Consider the following 13,541-nt stretch of genomic DNA (forward strand, 5'->3'; position numbering starts at 1 on the left):
TCAGCCAGTCTTTTCCCTCCTGCTGCTACTTTGTGCCCTTGTCGCTACTTGATCCCTGTCCTAGTCATTCTGGAGTAGGGGAAAAAAAATCAAGTTTAATTCCCTTTATCCAGGTTACTTTTTTGGGTTCAAACAGTTGAATAAATTAGGTTTTTGGGTATCTATGAATTTCAAACTGTCTCTGCTAGCCTTGGTGTCATTTTCTAGCAATAACTGAGAGCCAGTTGATTTTTTTTCTTTTTTAACTTTCATACTTTTAGCCAACCTTTTTAGATGTCTCTTTAGATAAGATCATTTAATTTTCTTTGACATACTTGAACAAGTGAAGCCCGATATTTCCAGAACCACCACTTCAGTGGATTTTATTTTCTCAACAGTGTATAGACCACCATGAGTTTGCTCTTCTCACCTGCCTCCCCCCAGGTTAAAAATAAATCTGACTGTAAATCTGTAAACTTCCACCTGTCGGCCTGTGCTTTCCAGACGACATCTTCTCCTGTGTGGAGACAGCCACAGCCAAGAGAGTCTTTGTCAGTCCCCTGGTTTTAGGGGTGTCTGAACTTTCTTCATTCAAATTGTATATCTGGGGAGGACAGAATGGTGCTCCTACCTCTCTTGACTTTTAAAAATTAGTCGAAACCAAACTTTCTTTTTTTCAGTCCTGACTGTAGGCTGACTGGAAGGCAGCAGCACCCACTTTTTGTATGGGGAAAATAATGAGATTATAAGTTTTTATATTTTCTACTTATTGATTTTATTGGTGCAAATTCAAGATTTTGGTTTTCTTTTAAGGGATGCAGTCTTTGAGATGATTTGTTGTTTTTAACCTTTATTGTCCTTTCTCTTTCTTGGATGATTCTTTTTGTACTCCTGCTGCCTACCTCTCTTAAACTGTTCCCCCAGGCCCCCCTCCAAACCTAGGTATCTGTTGGGTAAACAGTATATCTTTTCATCTGCTTTTAGGATGTGGGATATTTCCAGTACCTACTTTTTTGCTGAATCCAAAGATTATATAAATAAAAAATATATTTTATGAAGATCAAAATGATATAAAGGAGATACATGTTTCTTCCTTTAAAAAATAGAAGTTGCATTGTTAATGTTATGATGCCATAACATTTTTCTAAGTTGTGCATCTGGATTGAAAGGTGTAAATATCATAAACAGTCCTGGTTTATCAGTATTGACTCTAAGGTGAGTTTGGGGGTGCATAGGGTTGTGCACTATGGAAGGTGAGAGTCGGCCTGGTGTCCTTGCTCTTTGAACCGGAGGTAGAGCAGCTGGGCAGTAAGCCTTCCCGGCATGCCGCTGTCTACTTGCAGAAGCCTGAGTTTTGTTCACGAGTAGGAAATGCACAGGAGCAGGAGCCTGGGCGGGATGCAGCTTGACCTTGCAGCACAGGACGTGGGTGGTTTCCAGGCCAAGGCACGGTACTGGAAAGCAAGCAGGCTGTTCTCTTTTTCTTCCCTCTTCTCTTTCTTTCTAGTAGTATATGGAGTTTTGAAGAAGGTGGAAACGTCATTCTGAGAGCAATATTTAAATTCTCAGGAATTGACTGAATAGTGTTGAGAATGAATTTGGTTTAGTCAAGTTTACATTAAGTCATTCTTTACCTTGCAAAGAATTTAAACTATGTGGGACGACTCATGAAGTGGGGGTGGTGAGCTGTGACTGCTTTGCTGACCCTTTTGGATGTTCTTGTAAATAAAGGTTTCTATTTAAAACCGGAGCCTAAGAGCATGTGTCCCCCACTCTCACCGCTGTTGGATTAAAGGTGGAAGGGACGGTTGAGGAACAATGGTGGCAGTGTCTGTGAAGTTTACCAGATTTTCGTTGGTTTTTGCTAGGGCGCCTGGGCCTGTCGGGGCCCTGAAAAGCCTGGGACTGCTTTACAGAGCGCGTGCTCAGAGGTCCTCTGATGAGAGGCCGGTCGGTCTGGGGGGCTCCTCCTCCTCCTCCTGTTCTCGAACCCTGACCACCACCTGTACCAGGTTATACTACCTGGTACGCGAAGAAGGGATTGAGAAGGTGAGCTGCTGTCCTGCAGCTGCTGTCACGTGAGGCCTACCTGTGAGGTCCCTTCAAGAATGGTAGATTTTAGTCAGTTTATAACCGTCCCTTCTCTAAAAAAAATCCTTTAACTTCAAGGCGTCTCCATCCAAAAAGGTGTGGCTGGTGGTATCTTTAAAAGACAAAAACAAGCACTGCAATAAAACCTCCCAAGAATAGCCTTTTACAAAACGTCAAAGACTTCTTCATCCCAGCCGCCAGTCATCAGCTGGAATCATGAACACAGCAAGACAATACTACAAAATTCTTACAAATACAGGGTCATTGAAATTTGGGGCATACATCAACTTCATTTTTTTTTTTTTTTTTTTTAGTACCTTAAAAAATATCCATTCTGGGATAGATAACATGGGCAGGAACAGAAACGTCCACAAGTGCACGGGTTTTCTTTCACACTGGCCACAGAGCGTTTATTGACACCACCACTCTTGAAAATTGCGATTTCTTATTAGATTCCCCTAAAAGTCCCCTTGTTGGTTACATGTAAATAGTCACATATATACAATGAAGGCAGTTTCTTCAGAGGCAACCAGGGTTATCAAGCTAGGTAAATGTCACTTTTTTTGTGCTATTGACTCATTGTCAAACTGTGTGTGCTGTTCTCAGCATCTGCGATGTCCCTGTCCTGCTGCTTAGTTTGTGATGAATTAAAAGAAAAAGAGTTTTTAAAACAGAGTTGTTTTCCCATATGATTTAAAAAATTCCAATGACTTTCACCCTTGGGGGAAATTTCCACGAAAATCTCTCAGTTCTTTTTTCCTCATGAGACTCTCAGGGTTAGTGGTGACTTTTTGATATGAAAATGCATTTTGTGCAGCTGGTGAGGTATAATCCAGAGCAAAGCAGGGGCAAAGATGGACTTCCTGAAGTCCTCTGTTCCTGACGGTTATCCCCCAGAATTTGCTGTGTCGACGGAAAGAAGTTTCTCTCAGGACTCCTGGCTCACCACACAGGTCACCTGGGAACCACACGTGGTCTCTCATGGCCTGTACAGTCAGGTGAGGCCTCTTGGTGTTTGGCGGTCCAGCTCTGTGCTTCTTAACCTTCCCAGCCTTCCCACAGTTGTCCCCTGCAGAAAAAAACAAAACGCCCCGTTTTTGATCGTCATGCTGCTCAGGGTTCCTTAACCAGCCTGCAGCTGAGTAAGCTTCACTTCAAGGATGTGGCTGCTGAAAATCAGATATTCTAGGTGACTCAAAAAGGGATCCCTTCTCTCTAAATTGTCCCAGTTTTTAGTTGCTCCCCTACACACTCAGTAGCTGGCAAGGATGGTGTTTAGGACTATGCATAGAATAGCGGCTGAGGAGAACGAGATATAAATTCTGGAAGCATCACATAAATGTTTAGCTGGCTCATTATTAATGTCCTAATAACGCTTCACCAGTTTATATGTACGTAAAAAAGGAAACGTGTAGACCAGAGCTTGCAAATGGCAGCTCACCAGGTTTACCGGGTCGGAAACCTAATATTAAATTCGTTGCCAGTGTTTAAAATGAATTCTCACACACATCTGCATTTTTTGATTTCCTCAGTGAATGCTGACAAGCTATACCCCACCTGTCTATGGAACAAGCTAGCTGCTCCCTTTAGCTTGAGGTGGACTTTCCAGGTTGCCCATGGTCTCTGCATAGACTGCCAGCTTCACTTGGCCCTGGAGGGACAGTTCATAGGCTAGCTCATTTAACGAGGCCACCCTTTTGCTGACTTGCACCATTTACTGCTGTTGCAGCCACAGCCTTCAAGATGCCTGGCAGTTGTAACGTCTAAATGCTTCTCAACCTTGAAGTCATAGCTCATGTTTACTAAGCACAGCTCGTTACAGAGCCAACAGTGTATGGACAAGGCATCAACCTAAAAATGAAGTTATTTACAGGTCATCTCACAGGAAGGGCTAACATGGAAACTGGGGGATGATGGGGGGTGCTGAGAGGGACTGGCATGCATGGAGAACAGCCCGGCAAAGGACGCAAGCCAGAGTCGGAGCTCTGCTTGTGAGCTGTTCCTCAACTCACAGCGACTTGGAAGAAGGTCTCTTCATTTCTGGCCATTTTCGACGCTGAAACTGCCTGTGTTTTCAAGTGTCAAAAAGAGAATGAGTGTTAACCGTCACCGAGAAAGAAAGTCATCCCCAAAGAACTAACAAAGGTCTCTGGTGAAGCCTATCACTGGTGGGTGATCCAGGCTCCCAGTGGACCAGGAAAGGGCACGTTCTCCAGGTGCAACCCACAGACATGAGACCCGGAGAGGGGTCAGCGTGGGGAACCGTCTCAAGCTCAGGAACAGAATGGAATACCTGTAGTGCTCATAGCTTCCTCCATCTTTAAGTCCTAAATGAGGGAGAAATCAATCAAAAAGGAACAGTTTAGGACAGAATGGTACAAGGATTGACAAACTATAATTGTCTTCTACAGAAAAAAACCCCCACCACCCAAAAAACCACCTTGGGCTCTTGGCCATGACCCAAGATGCGGAGGGTGCTCCCTAGTGCGGTGGAGCAGACTGAACGGCAAGGCGACTTCCCTAGGTCTAGGTGGCCTGCAGGTTGCCTGTGCCCTGGCGTCACAGTGCGGCTGCAGGGTGTTCCTCCCCTCAGCACGGCCCTCGGACGTGGGGGGCAGGCAGGCGGGCGAGGGCGTGAGTGCCCATTAGAGAGGCCTGGCAGCCAGGGCACTTGATGGTGAGTGAATGAACAAAAGGACGAAGGTGGACAGAGCATCGTGTTCCTGGAGGGGGGGGTCAAGGCGCCCGTCTCCCCGGAAGCAGAGTTCATCCGAAACGAACTGCTGCCTGCCGTGGGTAGGAAGTTCCTGCCACCTTCCAGATGTCTGCAGACGACACCACCCCCAGTGCCTGGTGACTGGGCTCACCTGTGGGCAGACCTCCTGATTCTTCCTGTGGTCACCCTGCGCGCTGCAGGCCTGGCACTGGGGCCTACTCACCCAGGTCCACGTTTCGAGTCCGGGGGTTACACTGCTTGTGACCTTTGCAGCTCCTCAGCTCCATGAGCTGCACATGGAGCTGGTTGAGGACGTCTCTGTCCAGCGTGTTCACGGCATTCATCAGCTGGGTGGGAGGAAGGCAGGGGCCGCAGGTGAGCCCAGACACCCCGCCTCCCTCCTCTTCTGCCAACTGGGGCCCTTTTCGGGCAGGTTGGGAATAGAAGGTGCTGTGGGGTGGTGTCCTGCTCACCCCAGAGTTTAGAAGAGCCAGGTGGTGGTTTAGCTTCTGACCCCACCAGGTCTTTTTTTTTTTTTTGCGGTGCTGGGGATCGAACCCAGGGCCCTGTGTTCGCAAGGCAAGCACTCTACGGACTGAGCTATCTCCCCAGCCCCCACCAGGTCTTAATGAGATCAGAATCTCGTGGGGACAGAAGCCGTGTCTACGCAGTGCTGAACTTCTGGAGTCCCTGGTCAAGAAGCTCACTACGCTAGGACAGAAGCCCTCCACACTGGGCTTTGTCAGCAGCCTTTCGTCACAGCCCCCCGGTTCCTCTTGACCAGAAAGTGGTCATTTGGTGAAGGTGGCTGGGTGAGTGGGGCCTTGCCAGTCTGGGAGTACCAACAAGCAGCTAGCTTCCTATGCTCTCCCGCCCGGGGCTGCACCTGTCCGAGGAGGCCGGCAGCTGCACGGCGATCTGATGCAGCAGTTGAGCAGCTAACTAAGAACCAAGAGGTCCCATAAGGAGTTATTTCAGGCTTTTCTTAACAGGGTGGTGGGGACAGTATGAGGGCCATGCCACATGTCCCAGGTACCAGGCCTTGTGCTCATGTTTGTCTTGTGTGTGACTTGGGGGCACTTCGCTCAGGTGTGTGTCTAGGTGACTGAAAATACAAAGCCTGGAGCAGAACACTGGCACAGGGCACGTGTGACTGCACGGTGCCCACAGGCCTGCGTTGATGGTTCCAGGAGTCCTGTGAGGCCTCTGGCATCGACATGTGCCTAAGGTCGAGGGAAGAAGCTACCCTGTGTCACGGATACAGAGTGAGACACTGGGTCCCCACGCTCTTAGTGGCTTCAGAGGTCATTCTTCTCTCTCAGGGGCTCAGTGGGACTTGGAAGCGTGTGAGGGGCTAACTGGCAGTCCTGTATGTGTGCCCGGCGCCTCCGCTTCTGCAGCTGGGGGTGGCTGTACCTGGTAAGGGTCTGTGTTGAGGTCGAAGTACTCCAGGAAGCCCGTTGCAAATTCACAGAAGAGGAAGTTGTGGGTCTCGTTGATGGTCCTCAGGCACCAGTACGTGTTGTTGTTGGCACTGGTGCAGGCGCAGAAGGGCCCCACTGCAAGGGAAGCGCGCCTTGAGCGCGCCTAGCCCAGGGAGGACGCCGCTCACCCGCCTCTCCCGTCAAGGGCCCGCCCCCGGGCCCCAAAGCAGCGTCTCGGGCCAAGCGGCAGTCTGAGCATGCGTGGACCCGACGCTGGGCACCTGTCTCCGAGGGACCTGCAGGGTCTGGCAGAGCTTGCGCTGGTGGGTCGCCTGCCCCGGCCTGCCCCTGCCTGCCCCCGGCTTGCTCACGTGTCCAGAGAGGTGCCGTCTGCCAGTGCTGGTTGTCGTGGGTGAAGCACGTGAGGCCTGGCATGCTGCACGTGTCGTTGTTCCGCAGTCGCTTGAGCAGCTTGCGGAGCTTCTTCTTGCGCTTCTGCTCCCGCAACAGCCACGCCTTGTCCTTCTCCTGCAAACCCTTCCTAGGGGCACGGAGGGGCAGACACCGTGGGCCTCCGAGGGAGCAGAGACCACGCGCCTCTGCTCGTCCTGTCCACCCAGGCTGGCCGAGCCTTCTCCAACAAAGGCACGGGCGCAGCCATCGTGGCCCCAGTCCCCCGCTGGTCCGGGCAGAGCTGGGACCAGAACCCTGGGCTCCCCTCCCGTGGCCTCTCCTACTCCCCAGGTGAGCTGAAGAGGTGGGAGGGGTCAGGTGGCTCCCGGGACTCCCGTTCACAGCCAGCCCCTCCATCTGGGTCCTGACGCTCTTCCCCCAGGTGGGGGGCTTCCCTGGTTCCATGTAGCCCCAAGGGGGTGTCCAGTGTGGTTGGGAGGCAGACCTCTCCATGGACCCCAAAGGCCTCCCAGGGAAAGCCGGGACTTTCCTTGTGTGGATTCCAGGGGGACGGCCTTCTCCCGGCCTCCAGAAGCAGCCCTCACCTGAAAGGATGCAGGCTGGAGCCCTTGTGCCTGAGGCGGCCTCTGTGCTCGGCGTGGTAGCTGGAGCAGACCCAGACTTCAGAAGCTTGCAGGGACGCCCTGGCAGGCGTACGCTGAATTCCTGGGCTCCCATGTGTCACTGTTCCACTCTGCCCCCCTGCCCCGCCTGCCCCTGGGATGGTGGTAGGAAGCTGCGACTGTCCTGAGGGCGGCAGACCCCTGCCTGGCTGGGAGCCCTGGCGGAAGGCCTTGCGCCATGCGGGTGCGCATGATCCGGCCAAGACTGGCAGCTGGGCATGGCTCACGGTGGTGCTGCCCTTGGCCTCTGGGGGCTGGCTCCCTACCTCATGCGGGGTGGGGGCTGGCATGGGGCCCAGAACTCTGTCATTTCTGTCCAGTCACCACTGGCTACACAGGGCTGCTGCTTTTCAAATTGGGTACGTTCATAAATTCCAGCAGCTTTCAAGCTTTCGGGAGTCTAGGCAGGGCCTGTGCCCTCACTGTGGAGCCAGCTCTGGAGGCCAGTTCCTGGGCTGGGGGCTCCTGGGCTGGACCTTGAGCAGGCGGCCACTGCTTGTCCTGCCTGAAGCCAGCTCTACGTGGCAAGCACTGCCTCTTGCTAACATTACATAAACGGGCTCGGCCTGGCCCCTGGGGGTGGCTTCCTGTGCCCAGGTGGCTGAAAATGGAGATGGGAGATTACACCGGTTCCCCAGGTGGGGGGTGGGGAGAACGTACAGGTGGGGAAAAAATGAAAGGGGTCAGTAATGAGGGGCACGTCGCCAGGAAGACGAGGGTCCACTGCTGCCGCCTCACCTGATTTTGTGGCAATCACATTCTTCTGGGCGCTTTTTCTTCAGGTGACCTCGGACTTCCCTCAGGTTCTTAATTTTGTTCTGCAAGGTTTCGATCTGCGGGAGGGAACAGGGAGGGTGGGCTGGGGAGAAGGGCGTGACCCGAACTGGTGGCTGCCCCCGCCTACCTTGTTGCCTGTGTCCTGGACTATACAGCATAGGCTGACCTGCATTTGTGGGTGCTGAGGGAGTCTCCCCTTCAGCCAGGCCCCAGCAAGGGACCAGGTGTCATTTTTGAGCCCGTAAAAGAACCAGCTGAACTCAGGCATGGTGGCGCAATCTCAGTGGCTCTGGAGGCTGAGGCAGGAGGATCTGAATGCAAAGCCAGCCAGCCTTGGCAATTTAGTGAGACCCTAGGCAACTTAGACCCCATCTCTAAATTAAATAAAAAAAAGGGGGGGGGGCTGGGGATGTGGTCCAGTGTTTGAGTGCCCCTTGGTTCAATCCCTGGCACAAAGCAAAAGAGTGGCAGCTGAGCCCACTGGGGCCAAATCAGTTCCCCAGCCATTCAAGGGCATCAGGGCTGAGCTGGCCTCTGCAGATGGCTTGCTGCAAGGCAGCTGTCCGCTGGGTCTCAGGGCTGATACCCTGTCCCTGGGTTATGGGCTCTGTGGGGACCTCTCCTGCCTCTCTGGCCTCCTCGGGCTGCCAAGCCATGGTGCCTGAGAGGACGCCCTCTCCTGCTTCGCTCACCTCGTGGTCTATGTGCAGCTTGTGGTCTTTCCAGGCCTGCAGGGACTTGTACAGGGCCAGGTCGCACTGGACCGTGTCATTCTCCAGGATGTAGCACCTGCTCAAGAGAAGGGGTCACGTGTAGCCCTGAGGGGCAGAAGGGGACCACCACCTTGCCCCTTCACCCCTGCCTGGCTGGACTCTCACCGATGGGTCACTTTAATGGGGGTGGGAGCGGAGTAGTCTGGAAGGCCTCCAGTGCCACTGAAGCCCCCTCCGTCCTTGTCATCCTGGTCCTCCAGGGCCCCTGGCCAGTGCCGCTTGGTGAGGTTGTGGGGCTGGGGGGCCGTGTCCTCCAGGCCCACGTGGTACACCTCACCGTCCACCTCAACGGCCACGGAGCGGACGGCACGGTTACGGGCGTAGCTGGCCTTGTACTCTGTGGGTGTCAAAAGGGAGACTGGGAAATCCTGGCCAGGCCCCCTGGGCAGCGGGTCCTCTGTCAGAATAGGGCTGGGTTCCCAGGCATGAGGCGCATGTTGCCTGGGGCTTGTGGGAAGCAGGTCCTCAGTCCCAAGCTCTGGAGCTGGAAGGGCCTGCGTGGAGGAAGTTCCGAGAGCTGTGTGTGGATCAGGGTGCACAGAGTGTGATGGCCAATCAAGGAGGGCCAGCTGTGAGGATCGCGCTAGTGGTGGCCTGGATGAAGGTCAAGCATTATGCCAAGTGGAACAGGCCAGACACAAAGGGCCGTCACCATCTCTAAAGGCAGGAAGTCGGCCCGGGGAGAGCACGGGTAGTGCCTGTGGGTGGGTGCGGCGTTGCCTACTGGGGTGATGGGCGATGGAAAGGTCTGGAACTTGGTAGAGGTGGGACAGCACTGTGCTAAAATGCTTCCGAGTAGTGACAGTGCCGTTGTCTTTAGTGAACTCTGACTCAAAAGGAAGTGGGGGTAGGCATGTGACTGGGGGGACACCCGCTCTGTGGCGTGTTGCGCTGGACGGAGCCTGGGCGGCCCTTGGCCTCCGCCTGTGGGCAGAGCGCCTTTCTCCGTGCTAAGAACTGGGGGTGGCCAGGCCGCATCAGACCCCGGCCATCTTGGATCTTGTATGTGATTTACAAGTTTGATCAGCGGGGCTGGGGCTCAGAGGTGGAGCGCTTGCCTGGCACGTGTGAGGCCCTGCGTTCGATTCTCAGCACTGCATATTAATAAATGAACAAAATGAAGGTCCATCAACATCTTAAAAAAGAAAGTGGTGAAGGTCAGGTAGGAGTCTATTTCCAGCTTCTGAAAAGAAAACAGGAGACGGGCCCACAGTGTGCAGGGTCAGTGCGGGCAGGTGGGCAGGACCCCCGTCGCGGGCAGTGCGTTCTGCACGCTGCCACAGCTCCCAGGCCCTCGTCTGGCCAGACCTGCACTGAGGTGCCTGAGCCCTGTCCAGAGAGTGCACTGTTGAAAAGAAGGGCCCAGAACCAGGTGTGGCCCAAGCGCCCACCAGATGGCAGCAACGGATCCCTGGCCGGAGTGGCCGGGCGGCCTTGCTGAGCAGGGGCAGGCCAGCCTCCCTGCCGCGGCCAGGATCCGTCTGGCTGCTCCCACTCTTGGGGAAGCCTCAGCTGCCTCCTTTCCGACTCACAAGTGCCAAAGGATCCTTAGGGGTCCCTGAGAAGCTAGTCCCCTTCTGTGAGGCCTTGGTCCTTGTCTGGCCCCGGTGACTTTCTCCTTTCTCCCTGAAGCCACGACCCCTGCTCTCCCCCGTGCTGAGCAGGCCATCCCTGACCTACCAGCTGCTTTCTGCTCCTTCCGTCTCACCTGCCTCAGGAGTTAGTGCTCTGCATCTTCCCACTGTGTCTCCCAGATATAAGCCCAGGGGTCCCCAAGCCACCAGCACAGCCCTATACCTGGTAAATATGATTTCATTCTGTTCTCATTTATGTCACTACAACAGCAGAGACAGGCCATTAGTCACCCTCCAGCTCTTTATAGAGGGTTCCCGTCCTGAGTGACCCTTTTCCAGCACAGAACCCACGCCCTCTGTTCACCTCTGTTTGGATCCCAGCGGACGGGACGGGACTAACCCCACGGCCAGGAGCCTTGACTCTGGGATCAGACCGCTCAAGTGACTGACCACAGCCGAGTCACTTCGCTTCCAAGCAGCTACGTTCTCATGAGGTGTCATCTTACGGGCTGAGGGGTTGGCATGGGACAACACTGGCAAATTCCTCAGTGCCTCCAGGGGCCAGGGACTTGGCATTCATAACATCCTTGCCCAAAGTAAAAACTGTGCTCATCCCTCCCGAGGGCCCCCCGCCTGCGGCTGGGACCCATGAGGTCTTTCTGACTGCAGGACTTTTGTACTTCGACTTCCCCTGACCTAGAGGGCTCTGTGCTCACTTACACGTCAGCTGGCCACCCATCCTGGACCTGCTACCTTGGTCCACCTGGTCACTCCACTGCTGCCTTTCCTTCATGCCTAAGTGACCTTTGTTGTCAGCTTGCTTCAGTCTTTTTTTGGTGCCAGGGATTGGACTCAGGGACACTTGATCACTGACTGAGCCACATCCCCAGCCCTAGTTTGTATTTTATTTAGAGCTGGGGTCTTAACTAAGTTACTTAGTGCCTGGCTCTTAACTCGGCCTCCCGAGCTGCTGGGATCACAGGCCTGTGCCGCTGCACCCGGCCACCTCGCTTAGATCTTGTCTCGTCAGCAGCCCTCTGGTTCGACACAGGAGGGCTTGCAGATCTGTTGGAAGTGAACAAATGCTGGCCTCCTGGGCCCATCCCAGACAGCTCGCCTCCTCCCGGTACTGGTGTCTCCTGGTCCTGGACCCGCTGCTGGCTCTGCCTGGCCTCCGGTACCATAACTGCAGTTCCGGGGGCCCAGGGCTTCTCAGCCTTGGCACTGTTCACTGCTGCAGGGCATCTGGTTGGTTAGGCATATCCCTAGCCTCTACCCCTAGGCCCAGGTACACCCGTGTTGCTCCCAACTGTGACCTCCACAAATGTCTCCAGGCATTGTCAAGTGTCTCCTGGGGGACCAGGTGCCTCCAGTTGGGTGGGTTCTATGCCGGCTGCTCAGAAAGGAGAGACACTATCTTGTGGTGGACCCTTGCAGAGGGGAGAATGCTGGGCTAGAGTCCCCCCAGATCAACCATGTGTTCTGTCTCCCATCCATCAAAAGGGGAGCTCGCCCCTGTGCTGTTCATGGGGCTGTGACATTCCACTGCCCTGGGGGGGCTTGGTGCCATGGTGAACCAAGTCTCAGCTCTTTAGCTGCATTTTTTCTTTCCTCTAAGCATTAACAGGCAGGGCTGGAAGCTTGATTGAGCTGAGGTCCTGTATTATTCAGGGGTTGTTGTTTACTGTCACATACTGAAGCCACTAGATGCTGCATAATTAAATCTGGAAGCATCATATTTAGTTGAAAATCAAAATAGCTCAGTAGTTACTCACTGGCTTGTGAGGAAGCATAACCAGACACATCCACTGGGCAGCCCCGAGGCAGGACGGGTCCTACGAGACCGCGCAGCTGCTCTGCGCTGCTGCGGACAGTCTGGGGAGCCAGGGAGGTGGCCGCTGTGCCCGCCTCTGGATGCTGGTCTCTAATGGGCCACAGTGCTGTATCCTGGCCTTGAAAAGGGATTCTGACAGCTCTGCAGTGTGGACGGCCCTTGTGCTAAGTGACAAGAGACGGTTCCAAAAAAGCTAGTGCCTTGTGATTCCCCTGCTGTGTGGCCCCAGCCAGCCAGACACTAGAGGAAAGCCAGCCCGAGGGTGGCTGCCGGGGATGCGGCAGGGTTTGCGGTGTTCACCGGGCACGCAGTTTAGTTGTGCAAAACAAAAAGTCCCGAGCAGGGTTGTGCCGGAGCATGGGCGTGCTCAACGCTCCTGAGCGTGTGTAAAGTGCGGTGTGAACTTTATGTGCGTTTTGCTACGATTCATAAGAAACAAACAAATCTCTAGGCCTGTCAGGTCGGGGGGGTCAGAGATGGGCTGCGTGGGAGACGGCCTGGCCCTGCAGGGGACGCGTGCAGCCAGCTGACCAGGCGCCTGGAAGCCCTTCGGTCGCTCTCAAAGCAGCTTCTTTCCCCCGGAAAGGCAGGCAGATCTCCCCGTATTTTATGAGGGGACATGAGCTGCAGGATGGGGACGAGCCCCCTGCTGGGACCAGAAGTGTCCCCCCTGCACTGTGTCTCTGCTCCTTGGCTCTCCGGCTGCCAGGTCCACCCTGGCCCCTGGGGAGCGAGGTGTGAAGGCCCAGCAGCTTCTGCAGCTGGACGGGCTGCCCCTCGCTTGCCTTCGGTTCAGTCTCATTATTCACGATACTTAATGCCCCGTGAAGTCACCACAACTGGAATCAGCAATTAGCAAAAACGAACCCACTGTCTGGAGAAGGCACGGGGTTAATTAGGTTCCTGTGAGCCTCTGGTCAGTGTTTTCGTCAGGTGACCAACACAGGACCTTGCTGGCCTGTGCGTCACTGTGAAGACACCTGTTCCGCCCATGTTGCTGGCCCGTGAACGCCAAACTCGCCCCAGTCCTACCCGAGGGACACTCCTCTACCCATGTTTTCTCCATGAGACGGGCTTCTCCTGCTTAGTGACCCTAGCCGGCACTCCAGCACCGTCCTCGGGGACATTTAAACTGCAGTTGCCCCAGTGGCACAAAACGTGAAGTGCCTGCACCGTGGGAGGCGAGGACAGGCGTCTGCTCGCCAGGCAGGCAGGGATGTTCAGGGCTCCAGCGCGGCTGTGAGCGAGGGTCCGGCAGCTCTCCAGCCACGCGCCTCCTTGGCGGTGCCTGGAGACT

General features: G+C 54.5%; 1 protein-coding gene across 7 annotated transcripts in view; it reads right to left on the reverse strand.

Annotated features, from left to right (window-relative positions):
• Nucleotides 1-134: 134 nt before the first annotated feature.
• Nucleotides 135-13,541, reverse strand: part of SULF2 (sulfatase 2) — an 87,358-nt gene continuing 73,951 nt past the window's right edge. For 4 of the 7 annotated variants that reach the window (XM_079127927.1, XM_079127928.1, XM_079127926.1 and 1 more), the window contains exons 12-21: nucleotides 8,942-9,173; nucleotides 8,756-8,852; nucleotides 8,025-8,119; nucleotides 7,209-7,268; nucleotides 6,582-6,751; nucleotides 6,203-6,345; nucleotides 5,010-5,133; nucleotides 4,364-4,397; nucleotides 4,083-4,136; nucleotides 135-3,139 (exon numbers count right to left, since the gene is read on the reverse strand). In XM_079127927.1, coding sequence (XP_078984053.1) covers nucleotides 3,109-3,139; nucleotides 4,083-4,136; nucleotides 4,364-4,397; nucleotides 5,010-5,133; nucleotides 6,203-6,345; nucleotides 6,582-6,751; nucleotides 7,209-7,268; nucleotides 8,025-8,119; nucleotides 8,756-8,852; nucleotides 8,942-9,173 — 1,040 coding nt within the window. In that variant the 3' untranslated portion in view covers nucleotides 135-3,108. The other 3 variants (XM_079127930.1, XM_079127931.1, XM_079127932.1) reach the window with 3 other exon arrangements.

Source organism: Sciurus vulgaris (genome assembly GCF_902686455.1).
Source record: "Sciurus vulgaris genome assembly, chromosome: 2".
Classification (NCBI taxonomy): domain Eukaryota; kingdom Metazoa; phylum Chordata; class Mammalia; order Rodentia; family Sciuridae; genus Sciurus; species Sciurus vulgaris.